The 22,300-nt window shown below is 32.9% G+C and overlaps 1 protein-coding gene across 7 annotated transcripts in view; it reads right to left on the reverse strand.

The window, feature by feature from the left end:
- The window catches only part of INTS12 (integrator complex subunit 12), a 37,870-nt gene that overhangs the window by 4,675 nt on the left and 10,895 nt on the right, over nucleotides 1–22,300 (reverse strand). For 3 of the 7 annotated variants that reach the window (XM_072810302.1, XM_072810297.1, XM_072810301.1), the window contains 5 exons: nucleotides 19,383–19,535; nucleotides 17,452–17,639; nucleotides 15,836–15,995; nucleotides 10,506–10,652; nucleotides 6,162–6,850 (listed from right to left, as the gene is read on the reverse strand). In XM_072810302.1, the coding sequence (XP_072666403.1) occupies nucleotides 6,266–6,850; nucleotides 10,506–10,652; nucleotides 15,836–15,995; nucleotides 17,452–17,639; nucleotides 19,383–19,535 (1,233 nt within the window). In that variant the 3' untranslated portion in view covers nucleotides 6,162–6,265. Of the gene's footprint in view, nucleotides 1–2,177; nucleotides 3,794–4,980; nucleotides 5,261–6,161; nucleotides 6,851–10,505; nucleotides 10,653–15,835; nucleotides 15,996–17,451; nucleotides 17,640–19,382; nucleotides 19,536–22,300 lie in introns of those variants that run through there. The other 4 variants (XM_072810303.1, XM_072810299.1, XM_072810300.1 and 1 more) reach the window with 3 other exon arrangements.

A 22,300-nucleotide genomic window follows, 5' to 3' on the forward strand; every position in this document is an offset into this window, starting at 1 on the left:
ACATATAATCCTATTCATTATATGGTTTATATGTATATATGTATACTATATGATATAGATTATATACATATATGCATAAATCAGGGAGTATACTAAATACACATAAGAATAGGAATTAACAGCCAATTAGAAAATCTTTGATGTGAAACATCTCTATAAGTTTTGAATTAAAAAAAAAACACGGAATAACATTATAACATCTAACATTTACTGAATGCATACTACATGCCAGAAATTGTTCTAAATGCTTAAATAGGGTAACTTTTTTGATGCTCACAACATTATGACAAAACTGTTCACCAGAGAGGTGAAGTAATTTATCCTAAGTCACACTGCTAGTTAAGTGGTAGGCCTGGACTCAAACCTAAGTCTGATTCTGGGGTCCATACTCTTAACCACTATGCTGTACTAACCTTCCAGAAGAGTATACATTCGCTATAGCAAAGCACCTAGTGATACAAATAATGGACATTGATATGGACCATTTTTCTCTCAGGTCCATATTTAAATATTGAGTTTTTCAAAATCAAGGGCTATAAGAACTTTTATGATGTTAGTCTAGAGAAAATGAAGTATCTAGGTTTATTATTTTTATTTTTTGCTGTTTAAACATTTTTTAAAGCAAAATTGTTTAAAAACAATCCTACATGATCACTAATGTTACTTGAATGAAGAAGTATTTTTGGATCGCTCAATCATTTGGATGATGAATGGGGAATGTGTGTTCCATGTTCTGAGCCAAGATGTAAATATTTTTGGTTGCTGATTTGTACTCAAACAAGGCAGGCATTAAGGATAACATTTGCTGAAACACAATGTCCTGGGACACTGAACTTTAATTTGGAAATAGCTCAAAACTGTCTGCTAAGATTTCAGGCATATCTTGTCAAGACGTTTTAATTGACTGGTAGATGCTTCTTTAGAACAGCAAAAAGATTTGACTAAGTGGTTTTCTTTAAAAACCAAAATAAGGTGGACTTTCAGTGTTCAAATAGAATGTGCTAATATGACATTAGATTTTAAGATTTGATTGCTACTTTGAAAGATTTCATCTCTATAGTATATAGTTACATATATTACTAGGGAATATAAACAACAAAATGAAGTGGTGCTTTTCAGAGGGCTGTTTAATGCATGTATATGGCATGTACATCCCTAGAAATTCATAAGACATCTACATGACAGAAAAATTTGCATTTTAAAATTTTGTTCCTGAAATACTTAATCTAAAGGTGATTTTATAAGGTTTTAATGTTGTTTTTGCATAACATTTTCTCATTTTGAGTTTGGATACCAAAAGAAGATTCTCTTTTTTGGATATACAGGGACTTTTTATGTCTTAAATAGTGCTTTGTACCCAATGGTTAAACATAAGTAAATTCCAGTTTGCCTAGAGTAAAGCAAAAGGAAATCCAAACTTGCTACTTCTGGTAACTATGAATATACCCAATAACCAAACTAGTGGGGAAATTATATATATGTATATATATATATATATAGTTACATTTTTGGCATATAAAAGTATATATTTAATATATAACAATATATATATTATGCTCCCCTCAAAATGAAAAATTATGTAAGTAGCACATATCTACTTTTCTGGCTGAAATAAGTGACTAGATGTATATGAGAAGCTTTGTCTACTTGTGTGGTCCTAGGATTGATGCTTCCTGGCTGACCTTTTTAGAATCCACACCACTAAAATCATAGCTGCAGTTAACTGCTGAGCAGGTGTTGTAATGAAGCCACCTACTGCAGTCCATCCCTATTGTGAAGAACATATATTACTATAAAACTGTTTTTTTGTTGCTATTTTAAAAATTCACCTACATTTCATATGCCACTTTGGCTTCATTTTTTTTAACATCGTACAATCCCTTCCTTTTCCTCATATGTTGTTGTTATATTTTTGAGGTCAGACATTATTTTGTTGGGCCTAAGTGAAATAAAATCCACAGATAGTTATGGTGTATGTAAGTCTTTAAGAAGTTTAAAAAGATGAAACTATTGGTGACATCATTATAATTAAGGCATTAAGAAATAATTTCTTTGTATTTAAAAATTTAAATGTTATTTACAATATAGAATTCTCTGAAATAGGTATTTTTACCAAGAATGAAGGAGAAATTTTTGTGGCTGTTTTTCTTTGTAAAACAAATAAACAAGTGTATGTATACATGTTGTATAGTATTTATTTTTAAATATCTATGCTCTAAAGTAATATTATGCACAATGTTTGGAAATTATAAAAAAATCAGTAATACAAAATTAACCATGTGTACTTAAATCATGTGAAAAAGTCACAAAGCTACTAACTGAACACTCCTTGTATTTTAGAAAAATAACCTCTTTGGAGCACTTGGGTGGCTCAGTGAGTTAAGCTTCTGTCTTCAGCTCAGGTCATGATCCCAGGACCCTGGGATCAGGCTCCCTGCTCAGTGAGGAGCCTGCTTCTCTCTCTCTCTCTCTGCCCCTCCCTCTGCTCATGCTCCCTAATAAATAATTATATAATCTTTTCTTGAAAAAGAAAAATACCTTGAGTTTTCATTAGTATAAAATAATTCTATGAACATTGAGAAGAAAAATAATGCACAATGTTAATCATAAGTATGTAGCATTGCATGAAATACTTTAAGTGCTGATATAGTCTATATTTTGCCTGAAATATAATTTGGACTTTTAGAGATGGCTATTAAGTGCCTGTCACTATTTGTGATGAATAATTCATATGATTTACAAAAATTAGTTATTACTGAAACATGAAATTGAAACTTCACTTTTCCCATAAGCTTCTTAGATTTTTGTCTATTGCAAAACCTTCTCAGAGCCATATGAATAGAGATGAAATCTTTATATTTGAAGATGGCGAGAAAACTAATGAAATCCTATTTGCTGTAACTATGGCTTCTTAAGGTACTAAATGTACTGCTCAATACTGAATACATCTAGCCCTCACAATATTCAAGCCAAATTAGACATATAAATCTACATTACAGTTGATGAAGAAGTAATTAGATTTCACTGACTGGGAGGACACTAGATTTTACATTATCTGGGGAAATACTCCAATTTATAGAATGTTACTATTTTTAAAGTATAATTTTTTGTTACTTCCCTCCTATATACACTAAATAATATATATAAAAACTCAGCCATTAAATTATCTGTGATCTACAAAATTATCTAATATAATGCATCTTCACTCCAGGACTACTAGAATTCCAGCTAAGTCTACAGGCAAGATTTGCTTCAGTTTTTCAGGAATACAAATCATATTTTAGCATATACTGGAATTAGATGTTCTTGTTCAAAAATCTAGGGAGTGTATTCTTAATAAAGTTTATCCTACTTTAAAAGAAAACTATACAATGGCATGTAAATGTATTTATGGCTTTTTCTAATTGCTTATAATTTTTATAATTATTGCATTAATATAAATTTATTTTTATAAATGTATCTCCTATATATCCTATGATCACAATATAATTTATAACCCGAGTTACTAATAATCAGTACTACCACATCCTTGTTAAGCATCAGAATCAGAAACCTAACCTTAGAATATTAGATGTCTTCTGTTTTATCTCAATTATCATCTGTTTTATAGAGGAGGAAACCAAAGATGATACAGCTCATACACAGAGACTGGGATTCAAAACCAGATCTTCTGGGGAACCCCTGGGTGGCTCAGTGGTTTAGCGCCTGCCTTCAGCCCACGGTGCGATCCTGGAGTCCTGGGATTGAGTCCCGCGTCTGGCTCCCTGCATGGAGCCTGCTTCTCCCTCTATGTCTATCATGAATAAATAAATAAAATCTTAAAAAAAAAAAACAAAACAAAAAAAACAGATCTTCTGACTTTAAGTCAGTGGTCTTTAGTGGTAGTTTTGCTTTTGTTTGGTTTTTGTTGAAGCCACTAAAATCCACCAGAAAGCACAATATGTAAAAAGTGCTATTGATCAAATTTCTACTAGAATAGGATTTGAACTTAACAATCCTAAAAGTCACCATGGTTGACTTGGTTCACCTACTTATCTTCCAGTCATTGGCATAATAAATATTTATTGAGAAGGGCGGCTGCAGTGGGAATACAATCGCGTGCAAATCAAACAAGATGCTTGCCCTCATACAACTTAAATTCTAGTGCAGGGGGAAAAAAAACAACTATGTATAATAAAATAAATTAAATGATAAGTACTATTAATATAAAGCTGTCTACTTTCATACATGTTCAGTTAAAAAGCTTTATGTTCATTTAAGTATGGAAAGATCAAGATCTAAGATCTACCTGAAGACAAACTCTAATATAAAAGTACCTGTATAAAATACCAAACTGCATTATATACATTACTCTAGATATATGCATACTTACATATATACAGGTTCCAAATATATATTTATACACACATATAATCTATACAAAGAGCCAAGCTCAATGAAACATAACTTCCTAAAAAGTCATCTAACATCCTCTCTGAAATACTGCAGAAATTAAAAGTTCCTTCTCTTTCAACTCTATCCAGCACATATGTTCTGTGATGGGATAAAATTTTTCACTTCAAGTGCTAATGTGCAAACTGTGCATTACTGTGTTAGTATCTCAGAGGTACTGAGGTCACATGAACTGTTAGTTCTTGAGCTGAGTTTGTATCAGATCATTTTGTCCAGCTTAGTCCAAACTGGCCCTCAACTATAAAACTATCATAAAAAATAATGATGATTTTATGGGTTGTTTTTGGTTCTTTGAGCCTAAAGAAGATTTGAGGTTCATGCTAAATGATGTTTAAAATCTTTGTTTCTCACAACACAAACATTTGTAGGCAGATTTTAAACATGTAAATAGATGTTTACTCCACATGCAAACAATGGGATTATCTCAATCCAGAATTCTATTTTACTATGAATAATTTAGTGTCATTATTTAAGGGTAGTTTAAAATAGTATCTCTCCTTAGAAAAAGACCAAGTTTATTTAAACAGCTTTATCTTCACAGAAATCTTTTATTTCTCAATTTATTTTAGAAGATGTTAGAAAAATTTATTAAGGGAAAGGGCTTGAGATTAGAGGTTTATAAAGATTCAGTAGCACACATCAAAGTTGAAGGAATAAGGCTGTTCATCGTCTAACAAATGTAGGAATTTTCTGGACTTCTAGTTTCTGGATGAAATGAGGTATTCATGAGGTACAAAATGGCTGTTTTTTTTACTGTAGTGCTAAACTGTTTCTCTGGTCCAGAAAGCCTCATTTCTTCTGTCAGAGACTATATGTAAAACAGTGGTAGAATAATTTGTTAATTTACCAAAAAGGTTACAACTCAGATTTAACAATGTGCACAGACATATTTCAAAACAATTTCAAGATTTAATCATGATATAGGAAGCTTTTTTATACAAAGTTAACTAAAATTAAAATACTATAACACTTTTGGGCAGTAAAAATAAAGCAGCCTTTTTTTTTATGATACGGGAAGAAGCTATCAGTATGTAAACAAGTCAGAAATTATCCATCCACAAAAATTCTTGGAATGGGTATTTTGCTCAAGAATTCTCAGGAATGTGTATAACCAGGATAAGTAAAAACTTAACATTTTTAGGAACATACTATGTTTGTATGTTAGACTGGCAATGTGAGGAACAGTAGGTAACGGGAGAAAAGTACTGCATTATGGGAGTTTGCAATCTATTGGAAGAGATAGACCCATAAATAACTGATATGAAGTGATAAGAAAGGTAAAAATACAGAAATGTGAGAAATCAATTATTTAAAATTAATTTTGAAAATAGGGAGATGAAATATTTGAGGGGAGAGGGAGGATCAATCGATATGAGGCCAGGGACTAACACTGAATATCTGGAATATTGGGGGGAAAGCAGAAAACTACATTGGGTCATTCCTGCCACTTTGTAAGGCACTTTATTCAGCAGGAGTAATTCTTGGGACTTTGCTAGTAGATGCACTATTTCTTTTTTATAAAATTCATGTATGCTACCAGTGTCTTGGGATTCCAGAAGTTCTCATCAAAAAATAATCAGTCAAATTATTGTTTTCACACACTATGGAAACTGTTAAAATAAAAATGTTAAACAGACTTAAAGTAGATATCCAAATTTTGCTTTAAAACATTTAGCATTTTAAGTTAAATAATAGAAATTTCATTGTGATTTTTTTTCATTCTGAAGATTTTTATTAAGTTATAGTATATTACAGTTTACGTCTTAATAATAAGATCTTAGGGTAATTTGATATAAAAACCTACTTGGCCACATTACTTCTTGAGTTTCTTCTGGGCAGCTTTCTTCTTGACCATCTGTAATCGTTTCATGGCATTGAGCTGTGATTCTTGTGAAGTTGGACCTTTAGGGCATGCTGAGAGAGAGCTGCTTAATTCTGAAGTGCTTTTGCTAGTGGTACTTCCACTAGGTCCTGATGTCCCACTATTTCCATTCCCACTGAGTTGGCTGGTGTTTCCCGGAACTAAACTACTTGGACTCGGAAGACCTACTTTGCTAACATTGTCACAACTAACAGAGCGACTCAGGCCAGTTTTGCCCAAAGTTAGAGGTGGAGGTGGTTTCAATGGTACAGCTGGTGCAGTGCTGTTACTAGCACCTATTTTGGAACCTATTCCACCTTTAGATGATGTCGCCAGACCAGTCAAACCCACAGGCTTCTGGTTAGTTGATGAGGTAGCAGGTTTCCCACTGTTGTTTTGGGTTGCTGAACTCAATTTTGCTGTTGATGGACCAGCAGAGGAAGTTTTAGCTGCAAAAGCTGCCCATCCAGTTAGGCCACTAGTTACTGAAGAGGAAACACTGGTACTAGAAGAATTTCCTGAAATAGCCGTGGACGTCTAAAAAAAATAAGATAAATACTGCTTAAGAGTGAAATGTAATTAACACTTAATTTTATCTTTATAAATATATGATGTTTAATTATACAAATAAATTTATATATATAAATATATATAAATAAATAACAGTTAATTGTTGGACTTTACATTACATTTATTTTATGTTACAAAAGTAATGACTTGGGGAAATTTAAATCACACCACCAAAATTAAGTTCTTATGAAACTGATCTGAAACAACACAAACAATAACATTTATCCATAGCTAATAGACCCTACCATTTCCAAAGCAGAAATTCTGGGATGTCACTTTCTTATTCTAATGATTCCAAAAAAGAAATATATGAAATTCCTTTTTGGGAATTGCTTTAAATTCACTTATAAGCTCATCAGAAAATCAGATTTAATGCTTTAACTTGTTTTTCACCAAAAAAAGGTATTATTTATTTCAGTAAAGTACCCTATTCTTTACACATTGCTCCAACTGGCTTGTGAATTATTTCAAAAATAGAATCCACTCTTAATGGACAAAAATGTTTGTGCCCAGGTCATTTAGAAAACATCTGAGATAAATAGATTCATTTGATAATTACTTACTGAGTGAATGTGTCAGATTCTGAATTCATTTTTTTTAAAAAATGTTCCAACTCCAATTTTGAGCAAATAACTCCTGCACTGCAAAATATATATGGAAATCTGTGTGTGTGTCTCTGTGTTTGTATGTATGTATATATAGTGTAATGTTAACTATTTGGAACTGTACAGCTCTGGTGATGTATTGAAAAGGTTTCATAACCTTATTTTCACAATTTGTTCATGTTTCCATTGAAACAACCATACAAGAGATCCCTGCTTCTGTATAAAGGATTTTATTAACTGCCTCATAAGCTACACAGTGACATTTTAAGCAGGCCTATCTTATTCCCAGATGAATTTCTTAAAGATATAACACCTTAGTTTCTCAAATTAACTTCCTTGGCCAGTCAAAAGCTAACAATGATACCAATGTCATTATACAAATAAGTACTGCTCTTATTCACATGAGGATAATTTTTTTTTAAACTTCATCAGGCAAAACTTTTTTTTCAAGTTAATTTTAAACTGAACTTCTCACTAGCACTCTTTCTACCTTTATATTCTTAAGATTCACAAACGTGTTAAATTTACATATTGGTAAAATATTAAGTTTTACAAATAGTATTTTACTCAGAAATATGGCAATTACCATGCCTAAAATACATGCAGTTGTACTTCAGACCTGAACTCTGAGTCGATAAAAACATTGCTAGTTCTTACAAAGTAGCCTTCAATATTATCTGCATGTAAACACTTGCAGACTCCTTGCTGAGGATGGAGCCTGACACGGGACTTAATCCCAGGATCCTAAGATCATGACCTGAGATGAAATCAAGAGTTGGCCCTTAACTGACTGAGCCACCCAGGCACCCCTGCAAGTAAACATTTTTAATCAATGTGAAAAGTAATCACGATAAAGTGCTGAGATATTTATAAGAGGAAGTCTAGGTTTTAGTTTACATACTCTAAAAACTAGGATTTTTTTTTTTTTACAGTAACTATCTCATAAGATTATCCAGAGAAGATAAGCCACACATAAATTATAAATTCCTGGAGGAACACACACAGGTAATGAGAAAAAGTTAGTAAAGGAAGCAAAAGGATACAAGTGTAGTAAACTTTTAACTTTCTTTTTATGAAAGATCTAATTTTTTTCCTTTTCTATTAAACATAAAACTGTCTGCCATATGGCTAAATGATCTTTCAACAAACTTCACAGAAGAATATCCATCTGAAGTAATTAAAAAGACCAACACTTATGAAGTACAAACAGAAAGCAGATTTTGTATGTACAGCATTTTAGTTTAATGGCTTGCAGTTACTTGTATTGCCTTTCAACAGAATGACAGATGGCTTATCAGGGCACGAAAAAGTAAAATAATACAAACAATGGAAACCAAGAAATTTTTTAGCATTTCAGCATAGATAATAAATTTCTCAGCTATTTTTCAATTTTTATCTATTAATATTTTCTTGCCCATTATCCTAGTTAGAAAGCCATTTTTTTAATTATTTTTTCCATTTGTTTTTTAATATGTGAAAGGACACAAATTTTTCCATAGTAAAAATGTATTCACTTTCATCATAAAAACACCAAGACTTCTAAATCAAAATAAACATGACAGCCAAGACCTTAATTTATTTTCCACAAAATGATTTCATGTTGGATTTCTTAAAATTATACTTTAGTAGTAACAAGTTGGTATAAAAATCTAGCTAAAAGTGATTTAAGTATAAAATACAGCAACTCTAATTACTTTCAATAAATTATTCTTCCTTCTATTCCAATTTGCTAAGTTTTTACATGGCAAATGCAGATATCCTTTAGATATTAACTTCCCTGGCAAAGTAAGTTTTAAAATGATCTGCAAATAAAATTATCAGTATCTTTCTCAAAGTACTTTATATTCATATATTTTTTTTATTTGAGAGAGAGAGAGAGAGCAAGGGGAGTGGCAGAGGGAGAGGGAGAGTAAGACTCTAGATCAGACTCCCCACTGAGCACACAGCCCAATGCAGGGCTCATTCCTATGACCCTGAGATCATGACCTGAACTGAAATCAAGAGTTGGATGCTTAACCAACTGAGCCACTCAGGCATTCCTTTACATTCATATTCTTTATCATCACACTAAGGTTCTTGAACTTTGCTACTTAGAGTCAGTAGGACAGGGTAATACCTAGAATTTTCTGGGATCAACTTTTGAGAAATTGGGGCTAATATTTTCTAAAATCTTTAGTACTCTGCTTAAAACTGGAATGTGTAGTTCAGTAAAAATATTGTTTTTGTTATAAAATTAGTTTACAAAAATATTTTATTCCATGATACCAAAATACCAGATACTATATAGTGTGATTTCAAAGTTGTAAACCTAAGAACGAGAAAGGTGACGCTTTCAATAGATAATATGGTCCCTTAGTATAAAAGATAGTACCATGAAAGTTCATGATAATAAAGGAAAAAAAATAAGATGAAGAAAACTTCTTCAATAGCCAATAAACAGAAAAAATGCTGCAAGGCCAATCAACACAAGTCATGTGAAGAGCAAAACTGTTGCTACTGAGGGCAGAGGTATTTAGAATTGAAAGAAAATTCCTGATTGGAGATACGTGTCTGACTACATGGAAATGATAAAGAATACAACCTTGGAATGCTTATAGATGATCTTTCCTAATTTTGATAAAAAGAGAAATAGCAGAGTTAGATATTAAACAATTACAGAAATGCTCCCTTTTTTTTTTTATATTTTTTTCTTTATTTATTTATGATAGTCACACAGAGAGAGAGAGAGGCAGAGACACAGGCAGAGGGAGAAGCAGGCTCCATGCACCGGGAGCCCGACGTGGGATTCGATCCCGGGTCTCCAGGATCGCGCCCTGGGCCAAAGGCAGGTGCCAAACCACTGCGCCACCCAGGGATCCCAGAAATGCTCCCTTTCTAACTACTGGTAATAGTAATGCAGTCTTTTCCCAACATATGGCCATTTAGTATATAAAGTTCCTTATCAATATTTTTTTTCAAGTATTTTTTAGTCAACTAAATTAAAATCCAATCTTAGATAAAAATGAAATGTACTGTACCTTGACCTCTGTTCTCTTAAATGCTAGAAAAGTTGTCTCTTGTTTGAGTTTAGTTTCTGGTTTCTTAACCAATGGATCTTTGACAGCTGGAGCTACAGAAACAACTGTGGGTGCTGGTTTCTGTGGTGGTTTCTGAGTTTTCTGAGCCTGTAAAAATCAGTGGATTAGATACAAAATCTTAATTGAATGCACACAAAAAAAAATCTGTCACAGGACTCTTCATTGAATTGAAATACAGTTGAACATTTTTTTTTAAAAAAGATTTTATTTATTTGAGAGAGAGATGATCACTGGGTTTTCTTCTATATGTTGGCAAATTGAACACCAATAAAAAATAAATTTATTAAATAAATAAATAAACAAACAAACAAACAAATAAATAAATGAGAGAGAGAGAGAGAGAGAGAGAGAGAGAGAAAGCACAAGAGGGGGGAGGATGGAGGGAGAAGCAGATTCCCTGCCCAGCAGGAAACCTGATTGTGGTACTTCATCTCAGAACTCCAGAATCATGACCTAAAGCCAAAGGCAGAGGCCCAACTGACTGAGCCAGCCAGGTGCCCCTACAGTTGAATATTTAAAAAATATTGTGGTGATACTGAAAATATAGATTCTTGGACAAATTATTTTTATCATCATCCTATGAATGGTTTTACAGATTTTATTCATTTCTAAACAGTAAAGGTAATATTAAGCTTTTAGAAATAATGCAGATTAAGTTGATTAAATATCATTCTAACAAGACAAATCAAATTGTTTCTTTAAAAAAAGGAAAATCACAAATTATTTGTAACCAGTTAGCTTCATTTGTAATGAAGTACATTTATTTATTATGGTTGGTAAAAGACTTAGAGGAGTTTTCTTCTTGATGTTCAGACACAAACCTCTAACAGAGGGTGAGTTAAAGAGGTGGTTCAGGTCAATTATATTATTTCAAATACAGAATGAAGATAAAAAACTATTAGTGATAAATGATGTATCTTTTTGAGGTTTTCCCACACTGCAGAAGAGGCATACTAAACCTTTTGAAAAAGTCCACAAATATAATTTTCTATGTTATCAAAGAGACTTCTGTATCTACACTTCCTTTATAAACATCTTAGGTTTTATTTTGACCAATAATTGATTTTTTCTTTATAACTTGGTAATTTATTAAATTCTCTTCTGAACTCTAATCATTTTTCAGTTTATTACTTAATGTTTTCCAGGTAAATAATTAACTATATAAACAGTATAGTGTAGTGTTTAAAAGCAGTTTTTAGAGTCAAATAGATATAGGATTAAAACCCAGCTCAACTACTTCCCTAGCTATGTTACCACAGAAAAATATGTAAATCTCTAAAATCTTCATTTTCTTTGTCTGCAAAATAGGGATAAGACTACCTGCTTTTAAGATGGGTTATGAGGATGCATTATGATTACATATGTGTCTAGTATAATGTCTGGCACATGTTGAGTGCTGACAGTAATAGTTTTTATTTATTCATCATCATTTATATAGGATAAGAAAACTGAATCTGGAAGAACCCCATGCATACTAGATGGGGAAAGATGCTCCCAGCCAGTCCATCTTTGACAATCTTCATATAACCATGCAGAACTATATCAGGAAATTCATTCATTCATTCATTCATTCATTCATTCATCTATCTATTTATATTTTATTTATTTATTCATGCAAGACACACAGAGAGAGGTAGAGACATAGGCAGAGGGAGAAGCAGACTCCCCATGGAAGGCCTGAAGCAGAACTTGATCCCACAATCCTGGGATCCCACAATCTGAGCCAAAGGCATCTAGACACTCTACCACTAAGCCACCCAGGTGCTCCTATCAGGAAATTTATTTATAATCTGTTCCCATTTCTGGTAAATTCAATGCAGTCTTTTTGCCTGAACTTTCTTGCATAATCTTGTGCTACAGTTTGCTCTACTATATAATTTTGGCCTTTATGTTTCGATTAATCCCATTTTTTATATTACATGTCTTGTATATGAAAGTATAGCTACTTTCAAACATCACTTATAAAACAACATTCAGGTCAAGAATATAATTAGATATGCTAGAAGACTACCTGTGGTAAAATAACTCTTACCAGCAGGAAAAGAGGACCATCTTATCCTTTATTGCAAAACCATGTTATGAGAATGCAGCCCTCAGTAAATCAGAAATTCATGGTTCCATAACCATGGCTTTCAATCTTACACTTCCTTCAACCCACATCTACTATTCCAGATGTTAGACTCTGAAGACTGACCTAACTTATTCTTGGGTGACGGGCACTGGGGATTATTCTGTATGTTGGTAAATTGAACACCAATAAAAAATAAAAAAATAAAAAATAAAAATATTCTGGTGTTAGCAGATGAAGACTCCAACTACGCCCAGAAAGGGCCTTTGCCTCGATCATGTTTGGATCGTTTTCCACTTTTTCTACATCACCTAGCTATCTTATGAGTTGAGTACAAAATACCCGGAACCCTTAGTCCTTTGCTGATAATACTAGTTTCGGGAATGAGGATATTATCATTGACTTGGTGCTGCTCAACAAAGGTACTATAATTTTTCATTGGCTTACTGCTTCATACACTGCAGAATGTATGAAATTTCCCACTCAAGGCAATAATTGCCAATATGAAAGCAATAAAAAATACCACATATTTCTAAATGCTGCTGAGTAGGTGTGTTATTAGCTTAGATTGAAAACCACTGCAGTAAGTCATGAGTCTCTGACTTAGTGCTGAGGCAAAACCCATTACCTGGTAAAGAGAACATTACAGAACTGAAGAATGATCTTGGAGCCTGTCACACACTATCACAACATTCTTAACTAGGTCTTCCCATAATAATGTGTACTGAGGAACTGCCCTAGTTGGAAAAATTAATGTGAAGAGAATGGGGATATAAGATGCTATTTATAGTATCTCTGAGATACCTTGAAGCAATAACCAACGCACATATCAGAACTGCACTGAAAGCAATTATAGGAAGAATGACTAAATTTAGCATCCACACTATTTCCAAATTCCTTTCTCTCATTAAATTTTGTGTTTACTGGATCCTAATCATCAGGCTCACTTCATATAATAACTTTTGTTATTTCTCTGAGTCTACTCTTAGTGAATTCTACTCATGTTTTAACATTAGTCATGGCTCTCCATTCAGTACTTTGACTCCTGGACATACAGATTGAACTTATTGACTATTTCTGGTACTAACCCACATTTCCTTCATTTACATACCTTAAGCATGGAACAGAAAGTAGGATGTATCCATTCCTAAGCTCTGCTGTGGTGCTATGCCAATAAATTAGACATGGTCTTACTGATAAATGAATTACACACGGAATTTGTAAAGCAGATAAAGAATAAAGGATATCCCAGATGAAGAAAAGCTGAGAAGCAAGAGATATGAAAACAGGAAAGTTCACCCCATATTCAGGAAATTATACACTTAGTCTGGCATGGCCAAAGTGTATGGGTATATATGGTGAAGTGGTGAGACAGATGAATACAAAGACACACTTGGGTCAAAGAGAGAAGGTCCATATATTCGCCCTAATGAGTATAACCTCATTATATAAGTAACTGAGAACCATTGGGCATATTTAAGCAGATAAAATTAGACAAAAATTTTAGAGGAATAATTCTAATTGTTTTAATTGAAATGAGTAAAGTGGATTCAAAGGAAGCAAGGAGACTTTATTTTTTGTAATTTTTTGGAGCCCAATGCAGGGCTTGAACTCACCACTGTGAAATCAAGATCTGAGCTAAGATCAAGAATCAGATGTTTAACTGACTAAGCCACCCAGGCAATAGACAAGAAGTGGAACGGGGTAATAAGGGCAAAATGAACGGATTTAAGAATTGTCTAAGAGGTATAACTAGCAAATTTGGTAAACAAAGGGATATGGAATTAAGAGATGCATCAAAAATAATATATCTAGTTTAGGCAACTGGGGGAAAAATTGAGTGGAGAAGAAAAATAATTTATTTTTAAAGTTACAGTAGGATATCTGGTCAGCTGCCAAAGTTCATTCCATAAAGGCTAGAACCATAAATATAGATTTGGTATAAACTGTCACAAAAAATGGAGGAGAATACACTTTGAAGAGAACAATGGTTACTTTACTGAGACTTACAATAAAATAACATTAAAAAAATCTTTGAAGATACACTAAAGAAAGATTACTCTCACAAATCACTTGTTTTTACTATTATCAATTCTTAGCGACCACTTCTGTCAATGCCCTAGAACGCACTATATTGCTCACCCATAATCATTTGGTTGAGGTCCTGGGAGACTAGCATAAGCAATAAAATAAATAAAAATCAGAGTGAGCCAGAAAAATTATACCTTGTCACAGAAATTCCCTGTCACAAATGAAAATATACATATTATTGAAATTTTACAACTTTTCATAGTAATAGGAACATTTCCTATTTCTGATTTAACTTATTGACAAGTAAAATAGGTACCCTGAATTTTTAGTTTTAAGTAAGTACTTCTGACTTTAAAAAGATGTATTTGGCCAGAAAAGTCTATGTAGAAATTTATTTAGTTAAGTGAAAACTCTTCTATCAAGAGACCCTAATCACGGCTGGGGAGGAAGGAAAGGAGAAGTCATTAAAGTAAATAACAACTTCTTTATTTCTTTAAAGGAAAATGATGAAGTTCATTTATCTGCTTTTTAAATGAATAACAGTTACAAAAGTATCCAATAAAAGTGAAAACACATTTCAGTATGATGTAAAAGGCAGTTCCATTAGCAAGCCGTAAAAAGAGAAAGTACATCGGAAAATGAGATAAATGGTCACTCGAGGACAATGAAGACAGAATGAGGAATAAAGAAACACAGATGGAAAGACAGAGACACATATACAAATAATGCTGCTGTACATAGTTTGTGAATTTGAGGGTTTAAGCCCATTCAGAGATAGACATTTTCAATGTGTCCTTACCAGACTCACCAAAAACGAGGGCTTTGTATCTCACCATTTCCTATGTGTCTTATAGTCTAAATGTCTTAATGTCGAAATGTTTATAAATACAGTGACATACTAGCAAGGAGTATTTGTATCTTGTGGGTTTCTAATCCTGTTTATGTTACAGTAAGCTAAAAGCTGAACAGAGAAAAATGGATACAACATGGTCTAGTCTTCAGGCATAGATATATAAATCATACATGTAGACTATACATACAAACATTTAAATCATCAGTATACATTATTTCTTTCAATAGTTTAAATGTTCAAATTTTTATTTTGAAAAGCACCCATCAACAAAAAAAATGACATAGACCATTTAAAATAGAGAAAAAAAATGATTCCTACCATTCTTTTCATTTGTCTGGTACATCGGGCACAATACCACACGAGACGAGGGTCATTCACTTCCTTGTCTGTCACCTGGGGCTTATGGCAATCTTGGTGGTAGAGATTATGGCACTCCTGACACTCCACTAATTGATTACCAGATGCCACTGTCATTTGCCTGAGGAAATATACCATCAAACATTGTACTTATTTGAATACAACAATTTAAAACTATTCTATGGTTGTTTTGTTAAGTGTGATAGGTAAAAGAGGATTAAAACCCCAGACAACCAAAGAGCAAAATAACAAACTCTACCATGTAGCTTATACAAGCATTCCATGCTCAAGCATCAAAGTAAGGTACGCTAGTAACTGAATTTGGCTATATTCTCCTAGCCATTTCTCATTGTAATTTTTTTCTTTCTCCCAGAAGGGAGCAGACTTTGGCTATTACTCCAACAGTCTCATAAAATTTTCCCTATCTTTCTATTAAATTCCTTTATATTTGTTATCTACATGTTGTTCTGTCTTCTTCATTAATATATAAGTTCATTAAAAATAAGCTGCCTATATATTTAAATTGACTTACATATGAAAATAGAAATAGGACCTAATTATCTACAGTGTTTGGCATATTACCTTGCAGATATGGGTATTCAATAAATACATGTGTTATCAAGTGAATAGAATGTAGCAATATGTATATCAAGAAAACATAAATTCTAACAGCACAAAAAAGCATTCACCACAGCCTTAGACTGTCATAAGTCTCCAAATGGGGGGTTAAAGTTACTAGTTCTCTCTCCATTATCTTACCATTCATTTATTTAAAAAATACAAACTTTATGGTAGATAAAGGTTGAAATAATTATATGTGTAAACAATGAAGCTGTAACGAATGATTCAGAAGTACATTAGCTCATTCTCTGTATGGTTCATAAAAGCTTATAGTTATTTACTCAGTCCCAATGCACTTGAATGTAACATTTTCATGACAAAACAGCAACAAAGATGGTAATCCTTTTGGTTGTGCCAGGAAGTACAAGCCATTAACAATTAAAAATATAGCCTCTGGCATCAAGCAGTTTAAAATTCAGCTTTTCTGATTTTTGCAATTCATCTTCTAATGAGAAAAATTATCCATGTTTTTGTAATTATGTATCCATGTTTTAAAACAATGCCCAGAATAACCCACACAATCCATTAATTTCTTTTCCATTACTTGTAGGAAAAGATGTTGAGTGTTTAGAAAACATGCAACTGTCTATTTTATAAGTACTATCAACAATTCAAAGAAAAAAGCAACACAGACTTCTTAAAAAGAACAGAATTAAATCTGTTGAACAGACTCTTCTTCGTTAAATAAAGCAATAATTGCTTTCCCTCTAGAACCCAAGAATGCAGGAACTGTTACTATGACACAATAAAGATGCCACAGTGAGGAAAAATATTTGACAATTTTCAAGATGCTAAATTGCTACGTAGGCATCTTATAGAGAATAATCTACTTATTTCCTATCCACCTCCAAATTATAAAAACAAAATATAAACACCGAACAATTGATCTGATTTTTTTCCTCCTGTTTGCTCTTTACAAAAACAAACGAATCTTTCCATGGAAAGGTACAACTTACCTACAAACAACACAGGCCAATCCCATCTCCATGGCAAAATCATCAGCACTAGTCTCCTCAAAACTGGAAAGGTCAGCCATAGCTAAATCCTTGCTAGTTTGGACGGTAATGGGAGAAGACCTTGTCTCTGGTTTCTCCAATCTAGGTTTCTTTGGAATATCAACGCCTTCTGTGATATCTGATTTCATCTATTAAAAGCACACAATCAGAAAGTAACATGTTAGAATAAACCTTAAATCATGGAGAGATGGATAAGATAGACAAAGTATGATGACCAAGTCCACTTGCTAGATATTTTGACATAAGGGACAGTCATAAACACCAAAGATCTGCAGAAGATTTATAGTAAATCATAATCAATACATTATAAGAAACTAGCAAGGTAGAAATAAAAAAATCAAAACATTTTAGTATGTATCTGTATTTGTCTTTGTATTCTTTTATTCATTAAAGAATTCTTGAAGTTCAATGCACTTATATGGCCTTTTCCCCCCTTCATCATATGCTTTGAAATGAGAAGCCCCAGCACTAATAAAGCTATCATAAGTCTACTTTTTATTTTAAATATTTTAAATTATAAACTACTGATATTGGCAGTGCCTGGGTGACTCAGTCGGTTAAACTATCTGCCTTTGGCTCAGGTCATGATCCTGGGGTCCTGGGATTGAGTCCCACGTCGAGCTCCCTGCTAGTGGGGAGTGTGCTTGTCTCTCTGCCCTCCCTCCCTCCTAGTTCTCTGTCTCTGTCTCTGTCTCTCTCTTACTCATTATAAATAAATAAAATCTTAAACTACTCATATTTGAAATATATTGAAAAGAAGTGAATAACAAACCATCTACCGTCATCCAGACACTGCCCTATTTGCTTCAAAGCAAATTCTAGCTCCTCTCTTTAAGATATAAATGTTACAGACATACCTGTCAGATTGGCAACAATGAAAAAGTCTGATAAGACATGGAGAATTTGCAATTCTTATACTTTATTGGCAAGTGTATAAATTTAGTATATGCACTTTGGATAGCAATTTGGCAATGTCTAGTAATACTGAAGATGTTACTATCCTATTACATCTTTTTATACGTATACATTCTATAGAAATCATGTGCTCAAAGAATTTACCTTTAAAGCAGCTTACTGAAGCTCCATTGTAATAGAAAAAAAGGAGAAATAACCTAACTGCTCATCAGTAGGGAAATGGATAAACTGATTTATTCATTAAATAACTATTATATGGTAGCTGAAAGACTCATATCTTCATATATCAGCACAGGTGAATTTCAAAAGCACATTTCCTGAGGTGAAAAAGTTGCCAAAAGATATACATGTGTACCTGTATGATACCATTTATATAAACTTAAAAGCACAGAAAACAATACTATATGATTTATGAATAACCAATATTAAGAAAAAGTATGAAAGCATATGAGACTAATATACTGCATCTTAAGGCAAGCAATATCAAAATTTTTAATGTATTTTTTACTAAGTGCTAAAATCTTAATAACTAACTATGTGCAAAAATCATTCAAAATAGGCAATCCAAGAATTATCTGTATCTCTGTTAAGGTACACACCATCCTATAACAAATTTCATGTTTAGAAATTTACATCTTTATTTTCTCCTGTTTTTTCTCAATAACTATCTCATCTAGAATATTTAAGTTATGGATTAAAGTTAATGCTTGAAATTAGCACATCCCCTAGAGCTCAAATATGTATTGAAATGACTTCAGTAAATGGTTAAATGTTTCTAAATTTTACTCACTTTTCAAAAAAATAACATCTATAATTATCAAAATATATTTACTGAATAGTTATTATGTACTTTACCTACTATTATGCAAAAGAAGTGAGCACAGAAAGAAACAATGTTCCTGTCTATAAGCACAAGTGATTAACTCCTTTTAAAGTCAGATTAAATTAATTCTTACTTTTTCAGCTGGTCTCTTTTCAGCTTCTTTCTTTACTTTTTCAGTTGTGAGGGCCTTGCCATTATTATTACCAGAAGGAAGACTGGATGACGTTTTGGGCTCTTGCTTAACAGAAATAGCTTTTGTGCTTGAAATTTTGGGTGGCTCCACATCCTAAAAAATGGAAAGAATAAAAAAAAAAGGAGGTCTGTAATCAAATGTTCTAACAAACTGTAAAAAGCGGATCATAAATGTAAATAATTTTCAGTTAAAAATTAAGATATGTTTTGACCAATGTAACATCCATTTCTTTAAAAGATTTATTGAGAAATACCTGATATACAAACTGTATCTATTAAAGTGTAAAACTGGTAATTTTCACATGAAACTATCACTACAACCTATATAATGAATATAACCACCATCCCCCAAAGTTTCCCTGTGGCTTGCTATAATTACTCTTAGAGGTGTACATCCTAGAGAAACTATGTCTCCCTCCATCCTCAGGCAACCACTAACCTGCTTTCTGTAACCATAAATTAGTTTACATTTCCTAGAAATTTATATGAACAGAATCATATGGTATATACTCTTTTTCTAACTTCTTTCACTTAGCCTAGTGACTCAGGTTATTGAGTATATCAACAGTTCATTCCTTATATTACTGAATAATATTCTACTGGATGGACATACCAATTGTTTATTATCTATTGGATATTTATGGTGGATATTTGTTTATAGTTTGGGGCTATTACAAATAAAGCTATTATGACCATTCAGGCACAAATCTTTGGACATTCACTTTCATTTCTCTAGAATTAATGTCTAGGAGCAAAATGGCTGAATCATATGGTAGGTATATGTTTAACTTTTTAAGAAACTCCCAAACCATTTTTCAAAGTGGTACCATTTTACATTTCCACCAGGAGTATATGAGAATCCCAGTTCCTCTGCATCCTCATCAACATCGGTAATGGCTAATCTTTTTAATTTTAGACATTCTATTTGGTATATAGTGGTATATCACTGTGAACTTCCATTTTCCTAACATCTAATGATGTTGAACAGGTTTTAAAGTGCTTATCTGCCATACATACATATGTCTTCTTTGGTAAAATGCTCATTAAAACTTTAAAAAAAAATAGAGTTGTTTGTTTTTTTCTGACCCTAAAATGTTCTTCATAGGTTCCGGATATAAATCCTTTATCAGACACTAGATTTACAAATATTTTCAGTCTCTGGCTCATCTTTTCACCCTTGTTCTTATATTACCACTTTGTTGATATTTATACTTGCTATCTACTGCTAATAGTATAAAAAGTTTATGTATATGATAGGTCCTTGGAATCACCCTGTAAAAGAGGAGGGCATTTCCTCCCATTCTAAATAAATCAGAACATCTGAGAGCAGTCTGCTTTTCTGTGATAACACATAAATGTATAAAAATACAGGAATGATATACATTAGCTTCAGAACAGTGGTAATCTCTGAGGAGGAAGAAATGGAGAGGGGGGAAAAAGAATGGGGTTACAAAGGGAGAAGAAATGTGTGAGAAATATCAGAAAGGGAGACAGAACATAAAGACTCCTAACTCTGGGAAACGAACTAGGGGTGGTGGAAGGGGAGGAGGGCGGGGGGTGGGGGTGAATGGGTGACGGGCACTGAGGGGGGCACTTGACGGGATGAGCACTGGGTGTTATTCTGTATGTTGGTAAATTGAACACCAATAAAAAATAAATTTATTAAAAAAAAAAAGAATGGGTTTATAGACTCATTGGTAGCTACTTGATTTACTGTGCTGATTGTCTAGACCAAGTGCTGGAAAACTGAGGCCTAGAGGCCAAATCTGGCCTATTGCCTGGTTTTTATAAAGTTACATTAGAATACAGCAATACTCATTTATTTATGTATTGCCTATGGCAATTTCATGCTACCATGGCAAAATCAGATTGTCCTAACAGAGACCATCAGCCCACAGAACCTGAAACATTTACTATTTGATTCTTTACAGAAAGTTTGGTGACCACTTGTGTAGACATGGGAAAATGATGGAAAAAATGTTGGTAATAACTTAAAAGTGTATCATGTCTATAACATAAAAAACTAAAAAACAATCTTGCAGGATTTGAAAACTATTACCGAATTCAGCAAAAGAGTTACAAGTCTTGATGGATGAGTTAAGTTCTAAGTTCATTATTTCTTTTTCTCTTCTCTTCTTTTCTTTTCTCTTTCTTTCTTTCTTTCTTTCTTTCTTTCTTTCTTTCTTTCTTTCTTCTTTCTTTCTTCTTTCTCCTTCCTTCTTCCTTCTTTCCTTCTTTTTCTTTCCTTCCTTCCTTCCTTCCTTCCTTCCTTCCTTTCTTTCTTCTCTCTCTCTCTCTCTCTCTCTTTCTTTTTCTTTTTTAATAAGCAGACTCCATGCTCAGCACAGAGCCCAACTCGAGGCTTGAACTCACAATCCTGAGATCAAGACCTGAGCTGAGATCAAGAGTTGACCTTGATCAATGCTTAACTGACTAAGCCACACAGGTGGCTCTCAGTTCATTCAGATTCAACTTATTCAATGATGCGAATGAAAATATCAACCAATTTTTATGTTGAAACTTTATTTAGTGAGTTGTTAATATTTGTAAGCATACCACTGCCTCCAAGTGATTTTTACTCTAGAGATAGAAATGGGACAGCTAAAGGCTACAATTAAGTGAATCTATACCTTTTAAGTACCTAACAGAGTATTTTCTCTTAAGTTGATCAAAAGTAACTCCAGTTAGAAATCTAAGGACAGGAAGCTTTTTAATTAAACTTCTTGTGTACTTTAACAGATGAACTTCCTTCTGTTTTAGAATCTCAAAATACAGTATTGTTTCTTTAGTAATAATAATTTTTTCTTGTTGAGATAGTATCAATATCCAGAGCAGAATGAACTTACTAGTGTATTGTGT

The sequence above is a fragment of the Canis lupus genome, chromosome 33 (genome assembly GCF_048164855.1).
Source record: "Canis lupus baileyi chromosome 33, mCanLup2.hap1, whole genome shotgun sequence".
In the NCBI taxonomy this organism is placed as follows: domain Eukaryota; kingdom Metazoa; phylum Chordata; class Mammalia; order Carnivora; family Canidae; genus Canis; species Canis lupus.